The sequence below is a fragment of the Rhododendron vialii genome, chromosome 13a (assembly GCF_030253575.1).
Source record: "Rhododendron vialii isolate Sample 1 chromosome 13a, ASM3025357v1".
In the NCBI taxonomy this organism is placed as follows: domain Eukaryota; kingdom Viridiplantae; phylum Streptophyta; class Magnoliopsida; order Ericales; family Ericaceae; genus Rhododendron; species Rhododendron vialii.
Window position 1 is genome coordinate 30398553 of NC_080569.1, and position 25304 is coordinate 30423856.

Sequence of the window (25304 nt, forward strand, 5' to 3'; positions counted from 1 at the left end):
AAAACATAAAATTTCGTTCAGGAGATACTTATAAATTATTCATTTGAATGGCATTGGTAATATGGTTACAAGAAATTTAACACTTTTGATCCCCTTCGAATTAACCCAGGACCCTATTGTTGTCCTTTACAGGACAACATGGGCGTTGTCCATGCTCGGCAATGGACTGCTCTGATTTTACCTCGGCTGGAAACAGAAACGTTTATTTTTTTTCTTTTTTCCTAGCACTATAAAATACGTGACGTTACTTTTTGTTTTTATAGGATAGGTAAAGTTACTTTGAAAGGTGAAATTTTTAATGGAATTGGCTGAATTGATAAGGGTTGTTATTTAATGGATTTTGCTGAATTAATAAGGGTTATTAATTTAGGTCATGGTTGATTTCTTACATTTGCAAGGGGTCATCATTCGACCTCATTTATATTTGGATCCATTTGCAAGTATCTCAGGTAGTAAAATAATACGCGCAATAAATTGTAGATATCTCATACGTCATGGATATCTTAAATGGTACGTAGAATGATAAGTACAACAAATTATTATACGTAGTTGAAGTATCTAAATAGTACTTAACAGAGCATACTTTTCAAAATGTCCTGGAGATACAAATGGGAACAACTTCTGCAACTGTTCGATTAATTTTTTTTTTTAAAGCTGGAATGACCGGGTCAATATAAACTAGCGGAATTGTGAGTTGGCTTACAATATCATCAACTATTTATCAACGATTACAAGATTAACTAAATAACACCTCATATATACTAACAATTTTCTTCCATTTTGCTTTCAGATTATTATTATTATTTTCTCATTTCTTACGTGCCCGGGTAAAACCAATCCCCAGCAGGATTGAGAACGAGAACACCCTAGAATTACCCGATCGGGGTTCTGGTCGGGCCATGGGGTACCTTTCTGGTTAAGGTACAGCAAAATCCGCCCTTCCCGCTGCCATACATATAATAAGGAAAAAAAGAAATCAAACAATAACTATGATAGGTGTAAAAAAAAAATACAGAAATTTCACCATCAAAAAATGTTTCGAATAGTCCACATTTTGAAATACTCCAAATTATTGATTGCCGAGACAGACAATAGTAAAATGAGATTAAAGCAAAGCAGTGGAGAGGGCGATGGACGTAACACTGCTGTATAACATACCAAATATGGTGGCCCACGTTATCTTCTTCTGCACCGTTTATTATTCAAAATACTGGTAGAACAGAACTGAGATATGGTTGGGGGCCAATGGCCAATGCCATTAAATCATCGTCTTCTTCTCCTACTGCGTGTTTATTTTGGAGGAGTCAAGATATGCCAATGGTTAGGGCGCAACCAGCGATTGAAAGATCATTGAATTCAAACCCCATTCGTTCTCATAATAATGAGGTTATGGTCGTGAGAAGAGGAATGTCGAGAGTGAGAAGTAGTGGCGGTCGACGCCCAATGCTTTTCCATGGCGGATTTCGATTAACGGGTCCGGCTACATCACCGATTTCATTGTCAGTCAGTTGCGTCTCGCAGAAGGAATCCACGGGGCAGAATCCAGAAGAAGAGGAAGAAGAAGAAGAAGAGAGACGATTACAACCAGTAGAAGAAGAATTGCGATTCGAGAGGCTGTTTTCGAACCTCAATCAAGCTACTTTGAAGAGGGAACCTGGTCATCTCCCTCTCTCACTCACACTATCTTTATCTCAATAAGTGGAGTATTTGTTATTCAGGCTGATAAATGAACCAAACTGTTCGAATTCGTAGTCGTATTCGCTCGTTAGAAGCTCGAACAAATATCAAATTGTTACGTTAAGATATCAAGTCGAACAAACTACTACTATTCACTCAGGATATATCCTTGAAAAAATTCAAGCTACTCAAGATCGACTCACCTCTCATAAATAAAAGCTTGAACATTTTTTTATACGCTCCTTAAGTTTTCAAACCAAGCTTGAACAATTGAATGTTCGGCTCGTTGACAAGCCCATTTGTTGGCATGCGCAATAGTGATTGCTTCCGCCACTGATGACGATCTTGCTTATGTTCCCAGGAAGCCTTACCAGTGCAATTCTTCTCGTCTCTGGCACCACGGTACACTCTCTCATATATATATATCTATCTATATGTATGTATATGTTCATCTATTTTATTTGCTGTCTTTATAGGATTTACTGATTGACATTAGAACCCAGAAAGCAAGGGTGATTCCACATTGCGATATTTTGAAAAGTGAAGCATTTTTTCATGAATTGGGTGTCATTGTTGTTTCAATAGGAATGGCACCTCAAGTTTGGATAACCTTCAAAAGTATGAAGTTTAGAACTTGTAGACATCCAACTGTAGCTCAAGCCTCAACCCTGTTTTTATTGTGTTGTAAGTGTATGTGGCACTAACATTGCAATTGAATTTCCCAAACAGGTTGGTGCCGGGATCCTTGCAATTCCCGCAGTGACCCAAGAATCTGGATTTGTAGCTTCTGCAGTTACCTGCATTCTTTGTTGGGTATTTATGGTAGTAACTTGTAACCTCCTGAATATAGACACACAGAATATGTATACAATATGATCACCAATATGACAATGAGAGAAAATTGAAAAATAAAGTATGTGTACGATTAGGATACATTAGATAAAAAAAATATCTTCATAGTTCTTTTGCACTGCTTTACATATAACCAGAAAAATGATGAAAAACCATCATCCTTTTGAAAACAGGCATTAATCTAGGTATTCCTAACAATGTAACTGTAATGCTATGCAAGACATGCACTATCTCACTTTCACAGAAGTTCGGCTATTTGACCTGGAGTATCTAACAACTATCCCATACTTCAAAACTAGATAAAGTTAATCTTTATATAGTGGTTACGTGTACGGATATGACATGCATCTTCAAGAATTTGTGCTTCATAGCTGACCCTCAATTTTTGTATATTGTATGCATCATGGTGTTTGTACGTGTTACTAAATTTGGCAGAAATGCTAAAATGATGCAGGTTGTGACAGGGCTGCTCGTTGCTGAAGTAAATGTGAAGACAATGTGTGAACTGGGTTCTGGTGGTGTGTCATTGGTAATTTCTTTGATAATCTTTACATTATGAGCTTAGGATTTAGATTTACAGTATATGTTTACATATTCAATGAGTAAACAAGTATGTGACATTTTAGGCTGAAGTTTGTAAGGTCTAGTATGATTTATGCAGCATTTTCCATTTTATGGCTGGATGCTTTTCCAGAATGTACTCCGTAACTCAGTTAACTGCCATTGGCAGAATAACAGAATGATGGTCTGTTTTCCTTCAATATACACCAATTTTCTTCTATGGAAGAGCACTATTGGTTTCTGTTAACAACAATGTGAACAATCAGGTTTCGTAGGCACTGTTGCTGTACACCTAAATTCCCTGACATTTGCCTTACATATCCAAGTATTTGCATGATTACAGTCCAACGAGTATATTTTGGTTTAAAGCAATAGTACAAGAGAATAAGTGGGCTTGTATTTTTCGTCTTCATTTCCTGTGCGGTATTTGCATTTTTCAGGTATCAATGGCCCGGAGAACTCTTGGGACAGCTGGAGTTCAAATTGCTTGGTAGGCAGATTTGTCATCCTTTGTACTGCTAATAGTATTTCCCTCTTAGGCTCTTAGCATTGAGAATAATATTGACGAGAAAGAAGTACCACTAGAGAGGAAAGTTGAACTTGTAGTATTGGCAGGATTTGCTAAGCAGCCCATCCTCACCATGGAAGCATGACAAAATCATCCTTAGTTGGGGGAATTAAGTATATCAGAAGGTATTTTGATAAGAAGAAAAATCTAACTGCAACTTTGTATTGGATTACAAGATAATCCTGTATCAAGAGATGCAAAATCGTAGGCATTGTGAGAAGACTACTGATGTATTAGAGCAAAATTCCAGCTGTATTCAATGGGCTTGTATGAGGAGTTTCGTGGGCTATATAATCTAAGAGCTAGGTGTATTGATGGGAGATTTTCGAGACAAAAAATAATGATAGTCGTGCTAAAACCTCAAATCAAGTAGAACAATAGTTTAAGCCTGGGTAGAACACTAGAAAGTACTTCAGGGATTAGAAGGCTAAGTAATGTTGTTTTTTAGAGCAACTCTCAAAATTGGTTCGGTTGCCAGATTGTTCAAAAATTCTGCAGAATGAAAAGTAGCCTAAGTTCTATGTTTCACGTATGACTCCCAAAGTCAACAATTTGGACTTCAGAGGAAATTGGGGCTATCAAGGGATTTACTCCAATGCAAAGAGCATTATCAACTTGCAGCAGGAAAAAACCTTCAAAAATTAGATATGTGTACACAGTGGCTCAACCGTTTTTGCTAGATAGGGTAGGTAAGAACGTCACATTTTACTATCCAGACTCGGAAGTTAAGTTGGCTGAAGGGTGATGAAGATGATTTTAGTCCTAGATACCCATTTTTGGTCGACCCTATTAAGTGATGACCAGAGATTTTTTTACTAAATGGAAGATGATAACCATGTAGGGTTAGAAGAGCTCAAAGGTTTGAGGGATTGCCGCATGATTTGCCAGGAAGAATGGTAATGTGCACATAAACTGAATTGGGTCTCTAGGCGTGCCCTCTCTGATGCCATTTGGCTTTGATTTTGGGCATGGTTCTACAGCAAAATAGGTATAAGGGGCCACTGTTTCAGTGGTCTTCTGAGAGCAGCCACTTTGTGCATATTGCCAAAGGTTAGGTCTGTCTCCAATCCTCCCTGTCCCATACCCACAATGATTGGGAACTACATGGGTTCTGTTATTGTTGTTGTTGTTGTTGTAGTGCCAGTGTAGACCAGTTTTTCAAATGACGTATAGTTACTTCCTTATGTAGCCAAAGTTTTGTAACTGCAATTGAATCTTATATCCACAACTTTTTTCCTTACAACTTCACTGAATCTTAACCTATAGAGAAGTCTATTATTTCAGCATGAGATTATCTCCTGACAAAAGTCCATTTCTTTGTTGCAGTTGGTCGTACATCTTCATACATTATGCTCTTCTTGTTGCCTATGTGGCTCGTTCTTCAGATATTTTGACAGATTTCCTTGGTATTCCATTGTATGTACTATAATTCTAACTTCTGATTCTAATTTTGTGCCTGTAGTGTATGCTTGTTGATGCTTTCACCCATTTTGTTCTAGAACTTTATAATGTTGATTCTAATTTTGCTCTTCAGATATTTTGACCAATTTCCTCGTTCTTCAGATATTTTGACATCTATATCTAAAAACATATGGTTTGCATCTAACAAAACAAGAAAAGTCATATCATTATCAACAAGAATAAATGCACTTTGGAGAACTGTAACTACTATATTTGTCCTGACTGGTGTTGCAAAAACAGGAAATCTGTACTTCAGCAGTGTAATTGCCTTGGATATGTCATTATCTTGGTTATAATTTCAGCTGGGCTGTTTTGCTAGACAAACATGGGAAATGTGTCACCCTATTGGTTGCCTGCATTACATCTCAACTGTAATGTTTAAGCACCAACACCTTAACATTCTATTCTGTCATTGGTTCTCTCATGGTAATGCTTCCCTTTCCATGTAAATAGTCCTGTCAGTTGCCACTCCCTTGGACTTCATCATAAAATTTTAAGAATGTCTCTAAACTAAATCCTTTCTTCATTCAGTTGTACTTGTAGCAGACATTGGTTGCAGATATATAATGGAAATGAATAAAATTTACCTTTCGCCATGGTAGATCTTATTGTTGTCCTTCCGTGTGACATGCCTAAATAATGTACACCGACACGATGCCCTTGGGTGTGACATGCCTAAATAATGTACACCAACACGATGCCCTTGGGCTCTTGTTCCATCAGTAGCACTTGTCTTGATTATATCACCAAGTACTTGCATATGGTTGTTAGGTGTTGATGGCAGCATTATGATTGCAGATGGGAATCTGCAACCTTGTTCTCATCACTTTTGGGAGGCATTTGCTACTTTGGAAGGTTGGCGTTTCTTCTTACTTTTCCCCTTTTTTAGGGGTGGGTGGGTTGTTTAGATCACTTACTATGCAACAATTTGCCTTGATCTACTTGGAGACAAATAGATTGTCTCTTTGTGAAGATTAATACTTTAAATGAATATCATCTAACTTTGAAGTTCATGTATAGTATCCCCTTGCCACTTTGGGACAGAAATCATATGGAAATTGCCTCTTTACGAGATGGACTTGGCGCATGTGTTATTTCTGCTAGTTTTATCCTCTACTTAAAGAGACAATAAAACTCGTATTTATAACTTGCTCTTGTTTCTGGAATATAAAATCTGTCATTTTCATTTATGCAGTCTATAGCTTGCTTTTGGAGCAAAAATTTGGTGCACTGACAAAACCAGATGGGCTGATATATTCTAAATGAAAATAACTTGCCGAAATAAAAATAGAAAGGCAGTAGGAGAGTCAATATTTTTTTTCTCTTCTTCCATTCCTTTGTTAATTACCCCTGTACATAGAAGAAGCCTTTTTTAACTTTCAAAAAAGGAAGTTAAATGACACCAAAATTTAAATTCTAATGTAGCCAGCGGTTTATTGGAGCAGTAAATGGTGTTCTCGTACTTGGAATCATCATTTCCTTCACAGCTCTTGTGGTAATTCTCCTCCTTCCTGAACTACTAATGTTGTTATCCTTGGATGAAACTTCAAAATGCTTTTGGTTAAAAGTATTTGATGCAGGAAAGCACAAAGGGATGAAGAAAAAACACAAGTACAAAATTCACAAGCACACAAATATAGAGAAAGCTCTGTATTTTTCCTGTTATTCAATAATCGACCAAGTGACCCTAAGACTTGAGAAGTTATTTAGAATAGCAGAAACCGCATAAAAACCTAGGAAATACTTAAGAAAAGGCCATTACTTGCCAATAAGCCTATAACAGAGCAACTGCCGAAGTTATCAAAAAAGGAAAGGTTTGAGTTTGAGTGCCAAAACAGAATTATCAACAAAATACTTAACAAAATGGAGATTTGCTAAAATGCCAAAATCCCTAGTCGAATGCCTAGTGAAGGCTTTTCGCCAAAAAATGCCTTTGGTCTTTGCGAAGCAATGAGTCTTGCTACTTGCTAGTTGTGCTGTTTCCAATCAACCAGGTTCTTATCAGGCTGATTCACCAATGCTGGTTCGCACCTGTAGTACTACGTTCGGCTTCGCCCATCGAACTGATCGATCTATATAACTTAACGCGATCAAGGCTGTGACACTATTGACTAGAGTCTTGTGTTATGGAAACAAGCCCAAAAACAAAACAAATGAGAATAATAATAAACACCTCTCATCAATAAAGAAAAATGGAAGATGGAAAAAAGAACTCAGATTACCTTTGAATCAATAGTAAGACTCTTGGTTAGTGAGGGTATTGGGAAGTGGTAAGAATGTATGCAGATGTAGTTTTTGCATAATCTGTACACATTAGCTAGGCTAAAAACTTCACCTTTGCTGTTAGGAAGCCTGACCTTTCACCGCTGCTCCAACCAGTAACCCTTGCATTTTAATCAATACTTTCCCAGAAAACTTTTGGTTACTTTCAGGAGATGGGAAAGCAATAAGACAATGCATATATAGTATGTAGTGAATCTGCCACACAAGAATTCTATCTGTTTCATATGATATGGTCAAAGTCTCAGATGTTTTACTTGTCTCCAAGGAACAAAATTTCGTGTTGTTTCCATCAACACAGCCGATAAACGTTTCCTCTTCCAACGAGGCAGAGAATCAAAACACTGCTATGACCTTGTGGACTGTGGCTGTCAACTGGTTTTGACCATGACACTATATAGTTCTATTCTTATTCAAGTCGTTAGCGGCTTCATTTTGAGGAATCGTCGGGGCTGGATATTTAACCTTGCACAATTCTCCTTCAGACATTAGCGACTCATATTTCCGCTCTATGGTTCAAGTCTTTGAAATGTACAGAACACCACATAAAACGAGAGAAAATATTGGGGTTAGAAGCAATTTGAATTGCAGTCTGATCGTTTCATCACGTGGTCATAGATAAATCATCAATCACTATTGCTACAAAAATTTGTTTCACACATACCAATTTCCGCCAAGCGAGTGCAGTCGCTCTACACTCATTTTGCAAAATTATGTTGTAAATTTATTTTGTCTACTAGGTAGTGGCCAGTGGAGACTTGCACTGGGATGCTCTTTTGAAAGCCAACTTTCAAGCTGTTCCTCTCAGCATACCCATAATAGCTCTTTCTTTTGTTTATCAGGTAATAGTTGCATCCTTTAGTAATCCAACATTGAAGCAATAGCTAAGGTTAAACAGTGGTTACCCTTCATTTCGAATCTGCTTTGTTTCAGAATGTGGTCCCTGTTCTTTGCACGAATCTTGAAGGAAACCTGGGAAAAGTGAGGTGAAAATTTTTGCCATTCATGCTTCTGCTTGAAACAAAGGTGAAACAGTATATGGGCGCTGTTTTCTTCTTATTAAGGCTATCATAGTTCAATGTTTGAGACAAATGGCCATTCTCATCACAAATGACCAACCAAACCACACCGAACTAGTTAATTTTAGTAGGTTTTCAAAGTAGTATCAGTATGTTTGGTTCTAAAGCACTAAGTACAGATTTTCCGAACAGTTTGGTTTGAAGGATTTACAGATTTTCACCAACTGATTGCTTTTAATAACATCAGTTCATTCGTTAATCTCTCCCTCATGATTACTTGGAGGCGGAACGTTTTGTCTATCTTTTATACGTTCTCCTCTTAACACTCAATAACACTATCTGCGCCTCTCTCTCTCTCTCTCTCTCTGAGTTGTGACTTTTTCTGTCCCTTTTAGCAATCAATTAGACTAAATGTTTGTTTCCCGCCAATATAAAATAGAAAATTTTGTGCTACTGTATTAGTACAGAGCTTTGAGGCCGAAAATGATCAAACCAAATTGAACGAACCTCTTCTACGGTTTAGTTCGTTGACTAGAGTTGCCGTATTGGTTTTTGTCCATTGGACTACAAAACCGAGATAGTAGGTTCAGTGCAAAATTGTCTGAAAAACAACCCAGCCAAACTGTTTACAAACCTAGCTGCCTTGGATTTGAGCCAATCTGCTATGGCTTTGCTCTGATTCTTCTGCAGGTACAGGCTGCAATCAGAGCCTGACTTGGCTCAACTTTGGTAAAAACAAATTGGTAGGTGTATTTTATACCTCTTGCCATCGTGAGTTGGACGGGTCATTGATAAATCTTATTCTTATGGTATGTTCGATGGGATTTGATGGCTTTCACTCCTCTGTTTGCCAATTTGTTATTCCTGCTTTAGGCGTAGCGATAATTCATAGATAGAATTTTTCAATTGCTTGCTTGAGATAGATGCTACATATTATCCATGTATCATTGTGCAGGAGCGCAATTGTCCTAGGCACCGCTATCCCCCTTGCTCTATTTCTAGTCTGGAATGCTGTTATTCTTGGATCTATTACAAGTTTTGAAATAGACTCTGACAAGATTGCTGACCCCTTGCAACAATTGCAATCTATAAATGGAGTTGTCGGGGTGAGTAATTCCAACTTTTTAGGTTCGCTTAAGAGGTGGAAAATTTCACGACGGTCAAGACTAAATTACATCCATTTTGTGATTATCATGATGTTGGGCAGCCAATAGTTCAAGTGTTCTCGCTTCTTGCGATTGCAACTTCCTACATTGGATTTGTTTTGGGACTTGCGGACTTCCTTGCTGACTGTGAGTGGGTTTCTCGCTTCCTTTAAAAGTTGTTATGGGCTTGATTCATAGGTTCTTAGAACTATCTTTGAGACCTTCACTGAAGCCATTGATTCGAGAAGCCTAATCTTGGCGTTGCTACCTCTGGAGCAAATATGTAGCATGACGGCTAAATTATTTGTGTTGCATTACTATCATGGTTTGCATCCCTCCCATGGTCCCTATAATCACACACAACACTTCCAAACTTCCCGATGTGGGAAGCCCGTAAACGAATGTTTGCTTCGTTGATAACAACCTTATTCGACGACAATATTTATTTGCGAGCTGAATAAACAGTCGTTTTCTTTCACGAGAGAAATTTTTTTGCTCCAATGTGCTGAATTTGCAGTGCTGAAACTCCCATCCGGTCAGAGCAGGCCCCTGCCATATCTTCTCACTTTGGTTCCACCACTAGTATTGTCATTGCTCGACCCCGATATATTCTTCAAAGCATTGGATTTTGCTGGAACATATGGAGGTACAGAATAAGCATTGGATTTCCTTTCGTTTTTCATCTTTCTCACAAGGGTTTATTCTCATACTGTTCCATTATTTATCTTTGGCTGCAGTGCTAGTATTGTTTGGAATTCTTCCTGGTGCAATGTCTTGGTCGGACAGGTACTCGGATTCGTCGGATTCGCAGAAACTACCCCAGTTGGTTCCCGGAGGAAAGCTCACCCTTTCTATTGTGATTGGAGGTGCAGGATTTGTTATATTCTCAGAATTGCTTGAGAACTTTGGTCTAGCAAATTAATCAGCCATCGGAACCTTATTTTCCTTTTGACTTTTTCACACACACACACACTCTCTCTCTCTCTCTCTCTCTCTCTCATAACGCATTTCATGTTACTACTCAATTGAAATTGGATCCTCTCCGGTCCTTAGTCCATCATCCATTGCTACAATCAATGGTTAGACTTTGCTCAGAGACTCTTACCGGTTATAACCTCTATGGTTCGGATTTGAACTGTCTCGTCCAATCCAAAACTTGGACCAGAGAAAATCCGAACCCTACTCAATTTAGGAAAGTAGATATTGTACTGGAGCCAACTGAGAAACAAAGTCAGTGTCTTAACATTTTGGAGGCGACGTGCCCTTTTGCCCAAAAGCAACTTCTAGTCACTGGTCTAAGGTCCCGCTGATAGGGAAAAAAATGGTCTAGCATTCGTTCCTCCTTTCGTTTCATGGAACAAGCACGTCTTTATTGTACTCAAACTGATTGTGTTGTAGAGCTTGGCGTCGGCTCCAGTTCCTTTCGTTTCAAGGAACTGGTGCCTATTACGTCCTCTTAGGGCACCTAGGCCGTGCTCATGAAATGGGCATTGTCTTGAGCTTCAAAACGTCATTCAAACTGATTGTGTTGTAGAGCTTCACGCCTTGAAGAACCTCACAAAAAATCAAACCGATCGGACTTTGATAACCTTGAGAGCAATACACATTTGTATCCAAATCTCATCACTTGCATCACTTAAGTGATGAGATTTGGTTGTGGAATTAGGTGGCACCTCTCCATTGGTTTTCCCATGTATCATGGGTGATACGGAAGCTTCGTATAAATTTAATCTCTACCACAAAAAGTAAGATATGCATTTATCATGGACCCAACTCCTCTTCAGTCAATGAAAATAGACTGGACCGTCCAATTGGCCCCTTTGTGGACTCTTCCCAGTCTCACTTCAATGATCCAAACCGCCATATTTTAGAATTTGTCGAGAACATTAGTCCCATCGAAAATCAAGTTAATCAGATATCATTAGTAACTTTTCTTCATCTAAGCTACTCTGTATGTGTGCGCGCGCGCATGTTTGTGTCTCTATGCATGCTTCTGCACTATGCATCATAGTAAGAACCTATACCAATTCTCGGGATCGATCATATCTTTTCTGAGTTGTCAATGGCAAACTAAAGATGCTTTCTTCATCTAAACTAAGAACTTGTCAAACCCCTTTGTCCTCCAAAACTGCCATCACCATCAGCATATTTCTATTGCTCATTGATCTTGCAACGCACGATCTGTGTTTCGGTTTCACACAACAAACTCTCCTTTTAGGGCTTTTCCAGATGAGACAGATTTAGTGAATGAAGGTATCCAAATCCTTGAAACATGATTTTGATAACCATCAAGAAATAGTTTCCCAGTCATAAATCCACCGGGGGAAAGAAAAGAAAAAGGACAGGCACACTTTTTCTGTAAAGCAAATTTTTATATCCAATTGCACTCTGGGGACATAGTTATCAAGTCCAACTGGAGTTGGTATCATAAAGAAGGCACACCAACAAACAAAGGGAAGGGAAGGAAAGCAAAGCCAGCAGCAGAGACAACCTTACTAGTAGTCGAAGGGCCATCCGGAGTAATCCATCACATTGCGCTCTTCGTAGGTTGCTGCAGAGCCACTTCTTCCCCTGTCAGCATTATGAGAATCGTTTTGATTTGAAGAGCGAGAAAGAAACGAGGATGACAACGGACTCCTCCCGTGATTCGACTCACTGCTCTCCCAACTACTACTGCTACTACCAGTGCTGCTGCTTCTATTACTGGTGCTACCAGTGCTGCTGCTTCTATTACTGCTGCTACCAGTGGTGCTGCTTCTATTACTGCCACCACCACTTGATCTTGTGTTACTACGAGCACTACCAGAACCAAGTGGAGGCAGCTCGAAGCGGCAGACAGGGCACGAGTTGTGCTGAACCAACCAAGGGACAATACACCCAGAATGATATATATGCTTACATGGCATCTGCTTTGCTTCACATCCGAACTCAAATTCATCTTTACAGACTGGGCAATGCGAATCAGTGCTAAGATGCCTCTGAGTGATCTTAACGGTGGGCATAGCCTCAATTGATGAACGAGTTGCTGGAGGTGGACCCTGCCTATCATTTAGAGTTAGCTCTTGGATCAGTTCTTCCAATCCTGACCCGGTGAAATGATCAACAATATTAGCTTGCCTTTGCCCAGTTCTTGGACTGCCATTGAATAAGAACTCAAATGCATCATTATTGGACATCCTAACGGGGACTTGTCCATGATGGAATACCAACCATGGGGCGGAACCAAAAGCAGTACTGTGTTCAGGATTTGCACCAGATCTTACTCTATTGTGGAAGTTAGGGTTTCGTGCTGCCATTCTGTGCCTCACAATAGCAGAAAAATTATGCATAACTCCTGATCGGTCAGAGAATGGTTCCATGAAACCGAATTCAGAATCATCTTCCGAATGAAGTCCCAAGTTATCTTGTCGTCCTTGGTCCTCCACCTCATCGAGTTCTTCCACAAAGCCCCCATTACAATATGGGCAAACCAAGTTATGACCGCGAAGCCGTACTGGCTGCCTGCATGCATGGCACCAATGTGTATTTCCCCCACTTGACATTTGGTATCTACAACTTCTCTCAGGACCAAAAACTCTAAACCTCCATCCCAATGACCCGGTTCAATCTGTATCCAAATACTCGAAATCAAATTCCAGAATTGACCAAAACTAAAGAAAGAATCACCCAATTAAAGACCAATAAAACTGATCACAATAATCGCGCATCTTCAGGTCATAAAATTTTGGCAGAACAAAATACCCATCGCACCAAAAAGTCACGGACTCGTGATTTTCCAGTTTAAACAGATATTCAAGGCACTAAAACATGCTACCAATGCTCAACAAGAAAATATTTCAACACACAGACATAATATGTAAGTACGTAAATCAACACAATAAGCACAATATATAACCGAAATAAACGTTAATATCAACAGCAACAACAAAGTTTTCAGCGAGAACAAAACTTGGAAGTTCATTGACAACATACATAGTTGCTTCCACAATAAAAAGAAAATCTGAAAGACACAAGGAGTCGATAGTTACCTGTTAAGAGATACGGTAATGATGCTAAATTACCTAGAAGATTAAATCCTCAACAGAAGTAGACTCAAGAGGAAGGTTAATGCAAAAAAAAAAAAAAATGCTTATTAGCTATAATAATGACCTCAATTTACGCAGGTTGATGATAAACAATCCATATGGTGTCTCCTTGCAGGCTCAAGAGGAGGGTGAAATTATTGATGACGAGTCATATATTTTCAGAACACATTTAACTGAAAAATCAAAGTTTGAGACCCTTGGGGAACCCATTCTTAAACAACATAGCCCCGGAAGGCTCCACAAATGCCTTCAACCGGAACCAGAGAGGATCCTATTTCAACAAGGAAAACCAATAGCAAAAATAAAATACACGTCTGAGGTACTCCCTCAAATGATGACAATAGCACAAATTCAGTAAACATGGTGATCAGAAGCTGATACACAATCAATTTGACGTAATCTCCACCAGAAAATTGATGCATAAGCCACTGATTCTACCCACATATCAAACCGAATCGAACTCAAGCGGCAAAGCGAAAAGAATTTTCGTATGAAACAAGATCTGAAGATACTCAAATATACAACCATCTCGTTGAATTCCCAAAGATCAAAATGGAAAAAATATATATATATTGAAGCTAAGATTTCCCATAACTATGTGAAAGGAAACGAAATTGAGATGTATAAGCCACTACTTGGGGCAAAGCACATGAATTTCCGCATGAAATAACGTCTAAACAAATTTACATGTCCAACAATTTCATTGAATTCTCAAAAACCAAAAATTGAAGAAAAAAAAAAGGAAATTCAGATTTCCAATCACTACGTGAATTAACATAAACCCAAAATACAGTACATCAAAAAGGAATCAAATCCCAGTACCTCTGTACCGGCGCTTTTTCGGCAATTTGATTGCATAAAAAAATTTAAAACATACGAAAATAATTCACACAATTTAACGACCCAAAACATCTCGATACAGAGTTACACCAATTTCTCCGTACAGAAGATCTCGGGTGCATAAAAAAAGGTCATGGGAAAATAGACCCACACGCAGAGATATCCACGGACTTGCAATTACGGATAAGAAACGATGGGATACAATTGGAAAAAACACAAAACCCTCGGTACATATTTCAAAACAGGAAAAATCTTGAATTGATTTGAGCAATTGAGAGTCAATAACAGAACAGTATCGAAAGGCTAACCGCATAGGGAGCGTTGGAGGCGATTTGATTGTGGTGGAATTGGATGATGGGATTTGGTGATCGTAGTGAGAGAGTCGTGGTGGATCAGAGCAAAGGAGACTGGTTGGTTAATGGGTCACTCTCTCCCCAACAAGGTTTTGCCATCTCATGTGGGTTCCAGGCGTGCTATTGATTCCAGCGACCGGTTTAGCTATGACTTAAGTCTAAACATCGAAATATTTAAATATATTTTACTAAGTCGAATGTAGTTCTCGGTTGATCGGGAGGTCGTTGTGCTGGTTCAATGCTCACAGTTTTTAAATACTTTAAATCGAATGTATTTCTGAGTCGATCAAAAGGTCGTTGCGCTGATTAAATGCTCCTCACAGTTTTATATTAATAGTCTAAATCGAATGTATTTCTCGATTGATCGAGAGACGAGAGGTCGTTGCGCTTGTTCAATGCTCACAGTTTTTTTTATGGAAAAAGAGATTATAGTAACTGGGTTGGTTGGCTTGTAAAAAACATAACACTTGATCAAAAGGAGAATAAATGAGATCGAGCATAAGCTGCACCCAACAAAATAAGAGCAATCCCTGAGTTTTTATTTTTGGTATTAATATCGTATGTTTGAATTTATATTAAAAAATTTAGATTAGTCATTTATCTTGATAAGAGAGATATGAAAAGTAAGAAAAATTGTGATGAAGACGACAAAAGTACAAAATCGCTGTCTTTTTTTTTTTTTGTCTTTAATGTGGTTCTATATGAACGTTTTTCGACTTTGGTCAATATTTTTATAGTTTTTCGATTCTTCTCGTCGAGACAAATGATGAATCCTAAAATTTCGACAAAAAGCTAAATACAAAATGTAATTCACGATTGGAGAAACACACATTTTTGTGCAAATTTTTCATAGATGTATTTGGAACGAAAGCACGCGGTTCAATAAAATTATGAGGGATCCACATGTATCGAACGATTTCACACACATATGTGCATGTCTGGATTTGTCTACAAAAATCTACGTATATAGCTTTGTTTCTGAAATAGAACGATTCGAAAAATTAAAGTTGCAATTAGATCTCATTGAAAACACTAGTTAGAATAATATATTTTCATATCACATCTGTCTTTGAAAAATAAGATTTCTAACACTAAATGAAAACTCATTTTCTGAAAATAAATATGCTCTTGAAACAAATTTTTGTTAAAATAAGTTTGTGGCCATGTGCAATAGTTCGCCGCCAAGTGCAAATGTTTACGGCCATGTGCAATAGTTTGCAGCCAAGAACAATAGTCTGCAGCCAAGTGCAAATGTTTGTGGCTTTGGCAACAGTTCGCGACCAAGAGTAATAGTTTGCGGCCATGTGCAAAAGTTTGCGGCCCTGTGCAAAAGTTTGCGGCTAAGTGCAAATGTTGGCGGCTTTGGCAATAGTTAGCGGCCAAGAGCAATAGTCTGCAGCCAGGTGTAAAAATTTGCGGCCAATTGCAATAGTATGCGACCATGTGCAATAGTATGCGGTTAAGGAAGTCCTTATTTAGTCCCCAATGGCAGAAATAACTTTCCCCACAGTCTGCTCTTGAGTTTCAGCCCTGTTCTGGGAAATCCTCTGGTTCCTTTCCAACAAGAGATAATCAACTGCAGCTGCCACAGTATGCTCAAAACTTTCGGTATTCAAATCTTTTACACGATTCGATCCAAATCGCGTAAAAGTATTTGTGTCGTGTGTGTAGTTGTAGAATTTCTGTTACGATTATTTAGTGGACCACAGAATCGATTCCAGAAAACTCGGGAAAAAAAAAAAAAAAACCCTCAAGGAACCGTTGTTGCGATCACTCAAGGACTTCTAGATTTTAGATAAATTGAACCAAATGCTGTCTGTGGATAACTTCAAAACATTAAGTTACAGAAAAAAACATACTATTTGAAAGACAGAGAGAAAGCATAACGAAATAGCCACATGGTATTGGGGTAGAAGCTAGCTAGCAATATACTGTATATCAATTATCAAAGCTTGAGTTCCAAGTCAATGTCCTTCGACTCAAGCCGGTCCATATTATCATCCCTCTTACGCTTACTACCGGTCAGCATGTTCGTACAATACAACCCTCCTCCCGGACCTGGACCCAAAGAAGAAGACAATGACTCCGCAAAGTTAATGGTGGCTGGGGATCTAGCGATTGGATTTGGCCTTAAGCTGTTTGGATATACAGCATTAGTATTAGCACCGTTGATATGTACAATACCATTTTGATCTACCCTGAGCCTCTTCTTGTTCAACTCCGCGGCACTAGCCATGGCATATGATGTTGGGTTCACGACGGGATAGCATAATTGAGGCTGTTTCCAAATCCCGTGTCCATTACGGGCATGGCAATAAGGATACAAGTTTTGCAAGTACCGCGCACCATGCACAAACCGGACATTACTACCACTGCTGTTGTTATTGCTACTATTTGTACCGACCAGTTGTCGTGAAGTCGTTTCAAGACGATGTTGAAATGGTGGAGCGGTAGTGGCACTGGTACTGGTGGCAGGGGAAAAGAAGTACTGGGGTGGTGGTCGTAGTGGTTTAAGCAAAAGGAATACATCCTGCTGTCCAACTGCTCCACCACCAGGTCCACCACCACCGGAATTCGCCTTAGGACAAGATTGGTCCGAAGAGTTACACATTTCGGCCAAAGTTGAAGGATTGGGAGGGAGAAGGATATTGAGAGAACGATTATTGAAGAGTAAGTACACTAGTATAATTCACTTCAATGAATTAGGATAATTAGGGTTTGATATTGATGTAAGTTTTGCTACTATTAATTAGGTATATATATAGGAACCACAATATAGGAAAGGATGCATGTCTTAATTTATTTCCATTAATTCACTTTGGTGTAGCTTCTTAATTACCATCTATGCATGGATTCAAAGAAGAAGGTTTTATCCTTCAATGATAGTAATACGTGGAGATGAGGTAATTAAGCTAAAGTACTATTACCACATAGGGGATATCCAATGTTCATTCCAATTTTTGAGTGACAGTTGTTTCCTTCTATCTAGATTAATTTACGTTTCCTTATTCTGCAGGAGCAAAATCGAGTTATTATTCATTAGTTTGGAGCACTGTCACGTGGTGCTTCAGATCACTCCAGAAAGAATCGGGGGAAAATCTAGGTTACAGCTGTTGTTTTGTGTGGGGAATTTACTTACTTTTACATAGCTGTTCTTCTAATTTTGGTAAATTACGTGAATTTACTTACTTTACATTCCACTTCGGCAGCACATGTTCCTATAATAAGTACGGCCAAAAGTCTATTTTAGGCCCCGTTCTCTTGAACTTATTTAACTTAAATTTGAGAGTTTTGTTCTTATTTGAATTTTTTTCTTCATTTGTTAATTTTGCACCAAATTTTTGTGAATTATTGATTCGTCTCGATGAGAGGAATCAAAAAGTATTTTTTTTTTTACTTTTACCCAAGTATTTTGAGAAATAACCACTTTTTAGGTAAAAAAATGATAGTATTTTTTGGCTAAAAAATGGTTATTTTCCACTAGCTATTTTCCTTTTTTTTTTTTCTTTTTTATAAAATTCGGATTGGCAACTATATTCAATTTAAAAGTACTCTTTGGATTGATTTTACCTAGTTATTTTATGCTCAAGGCATAAAAACTGGTACTTATTCAATATATATCCTGGAGTACTATAAAATATGATGACACTTTCGTTAAGTGCATAGGAGACTAGGAATGATACACATAAGAGGCCCCATTTGATAAACTTATTAGGCCTTAGGATTGAACTACCAATCCCAAGGGATTACCAATTCTTTGTTTGGTAACTCAAAATGGGTTAGGACTATTAGTCTCTTGGGACTAGTAAGGTGGGCTTTAGGGGTATTATGAATACCCCAGGGGAGATGGTATTACCAATCCCAACCCAACTCCCAACACATTCTCATTACCAATTCATTCTATCAATCCAATCTCATCATCTAATCTCATCACAAACAAACATGATATTAATAATCCCATCATTCAATCTCATCTCAAACAAACATACTCATTACTAATCTCTTCTCATTACCAATCCCTTCTCATTATCAATCTCAATCATAATCTCATCTGCTTATGAATCTCACCCATCTATCACTGTTATCAAACGGGGCCAGAGTGTCCTACTATTTTTCCCTTGTCGGGAACATCATGTCGCAATGCCACTTCGTAACACGAGTTTCTCCTTACTCACAAAATTGGTACAAGCATCCTCAAAATCAAAACTAATAGACGCTATTTACCTGGAGACTCTATGAAACAGAATGAAACGATTTTACGTTTTCGTGGAAGTTCTAAAACCCCCAAGATACAATCAAACAAATTTGACTCTATGAAAATCCAGAATCCAGTTCCTGTTCTCAACCAAAGCACCGTAACTCACAATGTTTGATAGATGTGCAGGGGCGTACCTACTGCACGAAGCTCATGCATATGCAGGGTCAGGAGAAAGGTTGATGTACACAGCCTTACCCTACAAGCAAGAGGCTATTTCCAAGATGTGCGGGACAAATTAAAAAAAAAAAGAAAAAAAAAAGCATTTCAAACTACTCCCATAACCGGTCTACAAAGGAGAAAATTGAAGTCATAAGATACAAAACTTCATTGTACTAAAAGATACAAATGGAGTTCAGATATTACAGAGAAATCTCAGAATTCAGCATCCCAAGAATTAAGATCAACAACCACCTTACATGTTTAAGGGTGAGATGCAGCAGTCTTCGCTAATCAACAGCCATGGCTTCGGAACACCCGGTTGCATCCTCCACACCATTCTTTTGGTCATCAAGTGCTATTCTCATCTCCTCAATCAAACTCTTTTGCTCTTCCTCTATGGTGTTCTGCAGCTCATCTACCTGCAGAAAGGGGTAAAACACAGTTGGTTGACACCATAAAACCTGCTTTATCATTGTAAGAAAAAAACAGAGGCCAACTATTGACAACGGAAAACTAAACATGGTCTTAAGGCTTGGTTACTTGCATCCATAATGCAACTACGAAGACAAAAAGGATGCCACTTTGGCTGACAAAGCTGTAGTAGGTGGACAAATCTTCATCTCCAACACCACACATAAATCAATTCAGCCATGCATGTGGGATTTGTTGGCCAACAATGGGATGCAAGAGACGGGGGTGATTGATGCCAATATGTTAAATGGGCGAAAACACTCCTCACTCAATGGTGCCCGAGTTGCCACACTCTTGCATTGATAAGGATGTGTATATTACACTAAATTGATGTGGATTGTGGATCCTACATTCACCTCTACTAAGTTGATTTAACCGACTGCAAGGGCAACGTATAGACTCTTCTAAAATTTCTGTTTTCTTCTTTTCACTGCCAATATGTGTGTACTCTTTCTTTTCCTTTTCCACGTTTTCGCTTCTGAGTCCAAACTTGTCCACCCACAAAGGGTGTGTAACTTTTACCATGATACATCCTCTCTGATTGTTAGACAGTAGGACATATCCCACCTATCATTGTTATAAGTATTGGAATCAGTTCTGAGACTTATGGAATCAATTTGGAGATCTATTGAACAACGGCTAATATGGTACTCATTCAGCGTTCTAACATCTTAAGGATTGCATTGACAGCCAAAATGTAGACGTGCTAATATTTTCTTTAACCTTGATTGAGGATTGATTTGGGTGGAAATTTTGACTACTTCTGTTGTTCTTAATGATAACCCGAGAACAAAAAAGACAATGTACCCTCTTCCTCTTCTTCTATTCATCTTGACGAATTAGTTCTATACTGTTGATGGGATACTATTCACAGTTCCCAGAACAGCCTTCAAACCATTTTATTATCATTCTCAGAACCCTACCCTTTTATAATCTTCATACAAGTACTTAAAATTCTGTACTAGTATTCCTCCTTTAGCCACAATATTGAATCAAATCCAGCCCTCCAAGCCAGATATTGATCCCTAGTCATCCTACATCATCAGCCTCAGTGACATCAACTGAAAATATCATACAATGATCCAAAAGAGCAAAATTACAATGAGTTCAATCTAACAAATTCGAGCTGCAGTAATGCTAAACATGTAAAACAAAATCGCAAAACTGAATCATTAGAAACTGACTTCCCAAAACCTATCAATCCAGCAATAGAACATACAAGAAATAAATCAGTACAAGATTTGACAGCGGGAGACAGATGATAGAAAGGTTCAAATTGTATCAAACGCAAATAAGTGGGATATGTGGGAAGTACATGGAAGAAAGCTAGATAAAAGGACAAAACTAAAACAGAATAAAATTAAACTTAAAAGCCTTCTGGAGAAGAATGAAAACGTTACCAGCGTAAATCCAGAACAAATGTGGATACAATCAATAAAAATCAACACATAAGGTACTGCATACTGCGGAGCTATTTGATTTTCATGAAAACAACAATAGTTCTCTGGCAATGAAGCAAATGTTGAATCAGAAATTGAAGCAAAAACATTTCGCTACATACCACATGTAAGAGGAGAGCAAATTGTTTCTTGCGAAGCTCCAGCATCCTTGAACCAGCTGTATTCTCTGCCTCCAACATCGCAATCTCTTTCTCAAGGTCTGTTATGATCTTCTGTGTCTCTGATCTTGGAGGTTGCATCCCGATTAACCTCCTGATTGCCTCACACTCTTCTTTGTGCTGCCTTTCGATCTTGCTCTCCTCTAGTTGTTTCTTCAGATCCTCTATGTCCGCTTGTGCCTGAATAATCTGCCTGTTTATCTCATCATTTAACTCGTTGAAATTCTCCTTCTCTCTCAGATTCGCATCTATAACTGCTTTGCTCTTAAGGAGCGGAAGCTCAAAAGTCTTCAACTCCTGTATGAAGGTTTTGGCAAGTCTTTCGCAGTCATTGTAGTTATCTACATCCTTCTCAATCTCAAGGGCAAAAGAGGTGAATTTCTTCTGAAGTTTTTTCAATGGAGGTTCACCTCTTGTGGTTGTTGTGCGGGTGAGAAGCCGGTGTTTTATAATTATATCATCTTCAAGTGGGCCAAAAGCATAATGTGCAGCCACTGCTTCTCCCCTACCAGCGACTTTCCTACCCTTTGCCAACATTTAGACAGTTGCTTGTCACTCCAATCCTGCAATGAAGCGCCACAGAGACATCACCATATGTACCACAATTACTTCTAGAATCTAGATGAGTGTACAAGTGCAAAGGATAACGGCTAACAAAACTGACGGATTAATATCACCAAATGAAGTTATAAAGGATACTAGATACATGAACACAGTAACAGGCATCAAATGACTAATTAGAAAGAAACTATTGCCGAGAGTCTAGACTTCTTTCCAACTGTAAGTCTACCATGAAATCGAGCTCATGGATCTGCTAAATAGTTTTCCTTCTAGTCCTAACTGGTCCACCTTAGACATGCCAGGTTAGCATCCATCTCTTACAGACGAAAACACCCATAAACATCCCTGGCCAAACATGATCAGACTGGTTCCGAGAAATGAATTTTTACTACGGGCTTGACAGGAAGTGATCAAATTCTGACCTGACTATTTTTTTTTTTTTTGATAAGTAAATATTTATATTAAAGAAGGCATTAAGGGAATGCCGCCCGTATACAAAAAAAAGGCCATCAAGACAAAAAAGGCCCTATACACCACCAGTCGAAAAGAACAATTCAAACCACTCTAGAAAATGATCAAGGGAGGGATTACAATCTCCCTTGTCCCAACTATACAAACTACTAACCACAAAACTTTTAATTTTAAATAAAGGCTTCTCAACCCCTTCGAAACATCTCGAATTCCTCTCATGCCAAATAGTCCACATCAAACAAAGAGGGATCATAGTCCATACGCGCTTTCTCTGCTTGCCCACTCTAGCACCCCTCCAAGCTATTAAAAGCTCCAAAACATTTCTCGATATAACCCATTGTAACCCAAACCAAGATAACACCATGGACCAAAGTTCCCATGCCACCGAACAATGGATGAGGAGGTGATTCACCGATTCTGCATCCCTTTTACACATACAGCACCAGTTAACAATTATTCTCCGTCTACAAATCAGATTATCGATTGTAAGAATTTTGCCTTGAGCCGCGCGCCAAACAAAAAAAGCCACTTTCAACAGCGCTATTCAGAATATACGGCGCTTCTCTCAATCTCTGTCCATGAATGGACCTAAGAACAGGGGGATCATGGATAGCTTCACGAGGTTAAACTCGGGATAACTCTTCCCTTCTAAAGCCCAAAACAATTCTGAACATGCAAGTATACAGAGGCCAGAAGTTCAGTCTAATATATCTGCCCAGCCAGTTAATATGCGATCCTTCTAGGGCTATCATAAAACTAGAACAGAAAAAAAAAAAAAAAAAAAAACCCACAATAATGAGGACACTGAAAAAGAAAGGTCCACTACATAGAGCACACTAATAAACATAAAATACCGTGTACATAGCTGAAAACACAAGGTCATCAATTTTGGTCTCATGTAAGCTTTCTTTTGCATTAAACAACTAAGAGAAACTTCTGTCGGCATTCAACATTTTTCAGTGTTCTAAAACAAGGAACTAATCGGCAATTAATCATTGGCGGGGCCTATCCGATTAGGTCCGACTACCAATTAATCGCTGATTAATCCGATTAATCGCTCGAAGGTGGCCGACCGCCCGACTAGCGCCTAACGACTTTTAGAACATTGACATTTTTATAAGAGGAGGTTGCGGAAACTAAGCAAATTCCTATAGTTGGATGTGAAAATCCAACCACAATAACGGGCTGAGATTCTTAACATATGTTACGCATCAAACTAGCTATCCACTTTTGCTAAGTGTACACCCTTGATCTTCAAACAAAACTCTCGTAACGTATATTTCCATATCAACAAATGCCTCCTCACTCAAACCCAACAGCCCACTATTATTTGGTACTGGATTTGCAAATGCATAGCAAATAAGCAAGTTAAAAAAAATAGGTAAAAATTTGGATTACAATCACGCAAACGCTAAAAAAAATAAAACGCAATGGGTTATGTATTCCAAACGGACCAAACCCCAAGTATTGAGAAAGAAGAAAAACAATTGAAGCTGAAATTAAAGTTCCTAAGTTGGAAAAAAAAAAATAGAAACTTGGCATGGTAGCTACACGAGAGAGAGAGAGAGAGAGAGAGAGAGAGAGAGAGAGACTATATTGCGAACCTCGCGTTGCTCTCCTTCGCTGGTGGCTTTGGCAGCGGCTTGTCTCCAAGGCGTCGTTTGGTAGGGTCAATGGAATTGGAAGGGGAGGGTGAATATGGCCGGATAAGCAATTGCCCCTTTGTGTTTGTGACGAGGATAGGGAAGGGAATAAGAAATCCTGGCAATACTTATCCGCCAATTGATAAGATTGGCTCTGTTTGGAACTTAAGAAAAAGAAAAAGAAAAAACTAAAAAAATATTCCTTCTATTGTTTGGTTGGAAGAGAAAAAGAGAAGAAAAAGAAAAAAAAAAGGTTATTGATTTTGTCGTTCCCCTATTTGTTAATGTCACTTCCCTTTTTGTTTTTATTAAAGTGAATTTACTAAAATACCTTTGCATTTGGAAAGTGAAAAAAAACTAGCATCAAAAAGTGCAATGGTGTTTTAGTAAATTCGTCCTAATAAAATCAAAAACAAAAGGGGAGTGTTGTTAACAAATATGAGAGTGGCAAAATCATTATCCAAATTCAAATTTAGTGAATTGTAAATTTTCCACCCATTTTCTTTTTTTTTTCTTTTCTTTTTTCCTTTTCCTAAGGTTGCAAACGGTAGACAACCTCATTTTATCCAAATTGGAGTATCTCTTTTCATGTCCGCCCTTTAAAATTACAACTATAGCAGTACAAAAACTAATATAATTGTTATTGACGAAAATGTCAATATTCATTTGTATCCCCTTACCCAAAAAAACGTTATACAACTAATCACCCCTACTAGAATATCTATATCCCCCTAATGTGAAAATTTTATGGTAGTGATTTTACTGCTCCCCAAATTATCAACCGCACTCTTCAGGGGAGTGCCAAAATCAGCTCATACTGATTTTGCCACTCCTCAAAAGTTAATAATTTGGGAAGTGCGGTTAACAATTTGGAAAATGGCAAAATCACTCCCCTAATTTTACTATGACATAATTGCAAAAGACAGTCATTTAGTGTTTGGTGTACTTAAATATTCATCCACAACCAATATTGCCCTTCTACATACTATTATTATATATACCAGTATTCACCGTCGTCTATGAATTTTACCAACTTTAGACTAATTATTATTTTTTTTTTACTTTTCAGAATCATCATGATGACCCTGTTCGTTTTGAGATTTTAGATTTTGATTTGTAGATAATGATTATAGAGAGAAATAAAATAATGATTGAAAATAGGGGTAATTGTTGAAGAGAGATAGAGAAAAAAAATGAGAGTAATGATTAGATAGAAATAATAGGTGGAGAGAGGAATAGGATAATTATTAGAATTCAAAATCCAAAACCCTTAACGGAACAA

General features: G+C 38.3%; 3 protein-coding genes and 1 non-coding gene across 5 annotated transcripts; 2 read left to right on the forward strand and 2 right to left on the reverse strand.

Annotated features, from left to right (window-relative positions):
* The first annotated feature begins 1181 nt into the window (after positions 1-1181).
* Positions 1182-10513, forward strand: LOC131312514 (uncharacterized). Its single transcript, XM_058340332.1, has 14 exons — positions 1182-1657; positions 2039-2079; positions 2407-2499; positions 2984-3058; positions 3531-3580; positions 4985-5074; positions 5918-5974; positions 6545-6614; positions 8140-8241; positions 8333-8385; positions 9374-9524; positions 9626-9710; positions 10081-10209; positions 10301-10513. Exons 1-14 carry the CDS (start codon positions 1246-1248, stop codon positions 10483-10485), a joined length of 1593 nt encoding a protein of 530 aa, XP_058196315.1. The 5' UTR covers positions 1182-1245; the 3' UTR covers positions 10486-10513.
* LOC131315412 (small nucleolar RNA snoR100) lies at positions 4539-4645 on the forward strand. Its single transcript, XR_009196743.1, has one exon. It is a non-coding gene; the product is annotated as a small nucleolar RNA snoR100 (small nucleolar RNA).
* Positions 10514-11825: 1312 nt separating the features above from the next.
* On the reverse strand, positions 11826-14990 carry LOC131312517 (probable E3 ubiquitin-protein ligase RHC1A). Of its 2 annotated transcripts, XM_058340340.1 has the most exons (3): positions 14797-14951; positions 13713-13919; positions 11826-13170 (listed from the first exon to the last, which is right to left on the reverse strand). In XM_058340340.1, the coding sequence occupies exon 3, from the start codon at positions 13103-13105 to the stop codon at positions 12059-12061; it is 1047 nt and encodes a 348-aa protein (XP_058196323.1). In that variant the 5' UTR covers positions 13106-13170; positions 13713-13919; positions 14797-14951; the 3' UTR covers positions 11826-12058. The 2 variants fall into 2 exon arrangements, with proteins under 2 accessions (XP_058196323.1, XP_058196322.1); XM_058340339.1 differs by lacking the exon at positions 13713-13919 and having other exon boundaries at positions 14797-14990.
* A 4357-nt stretch (positions 14991-19347) lies between these two features.
* Positions 19348-24127, reverse strand: LOC131312519 (THO complex subunit 7A-like). Its single transcript, XM_058340344.1, has 3 exons — positions 23984-24127; positions 21291-21910; positions 19348-19677 (listed from the first exon to the last, which is right to left on the reverse strand). The coding sequence occupies exons 2-3, from the start codon at positions 21882-21884 to the stop codon at positions 19546-19548; spliced, it is 726 nt and encodes a 241-aa protein (XP_058196327.1). The 5' UTR covers positions 21885-21910; positions 23984-24127; the 3' UTR covers positions 19348-19545.
* Positions 24128-25304: the final 1177 nt, after the last annotated feature.

What these genes read in the sequence shown, in the direction of transcription:
- LOC131312514 (XM_058340332.1), top strand. Translation starts at nt 1,246, where the DNA reads ATGGCCAATGCCATTAAATCATCGTCTTCTTCTCCTACTGCGTGTTTA. An exon ending in CTATAAATGGAGTTGTCGGG is followed by an intron (nt 9,525 to 9,625) that starts GTGAGTAATTCC and finishes GATGTTGGGCAG; the next exon opens with CCAATAGTTCAAGTGTTCTC. An exon ending in TGCGGACTTCCTTGCTGACT is followed by an intron (nt 9,711 to 10,080) that starts GTGAGTGGGTTT and finishes CTGAATTTGCAG; the next exon opens with TGCTGAAACTCCCATCCGGT.
- LOC131312519 (XM_058340344.1), bottom strand. Translation starts at nt 21,884, where the DNA reads ATGTTGGCAAAGGGTAGGAAAGTCGCTGGTAGGGGAGAAGCAGTGGCT. An exon ending in TTGCTCTCCTCTTACATGTG is followed by an intron (nt 19,678 to 21,290) that starts GTATGTAGCGAA and finishes CCCTTTCTGCAG; the next exon opens with GTAGATGAGCTGCAGAACAC.
- LOC131312517 (XM_058340339.1), bottom strand. Translation starts at nt 13,105, where the DNA reads ATGTCAAGTGGGGGAAATACACATTGGTGCCATGCATGCAGGCAGCCA.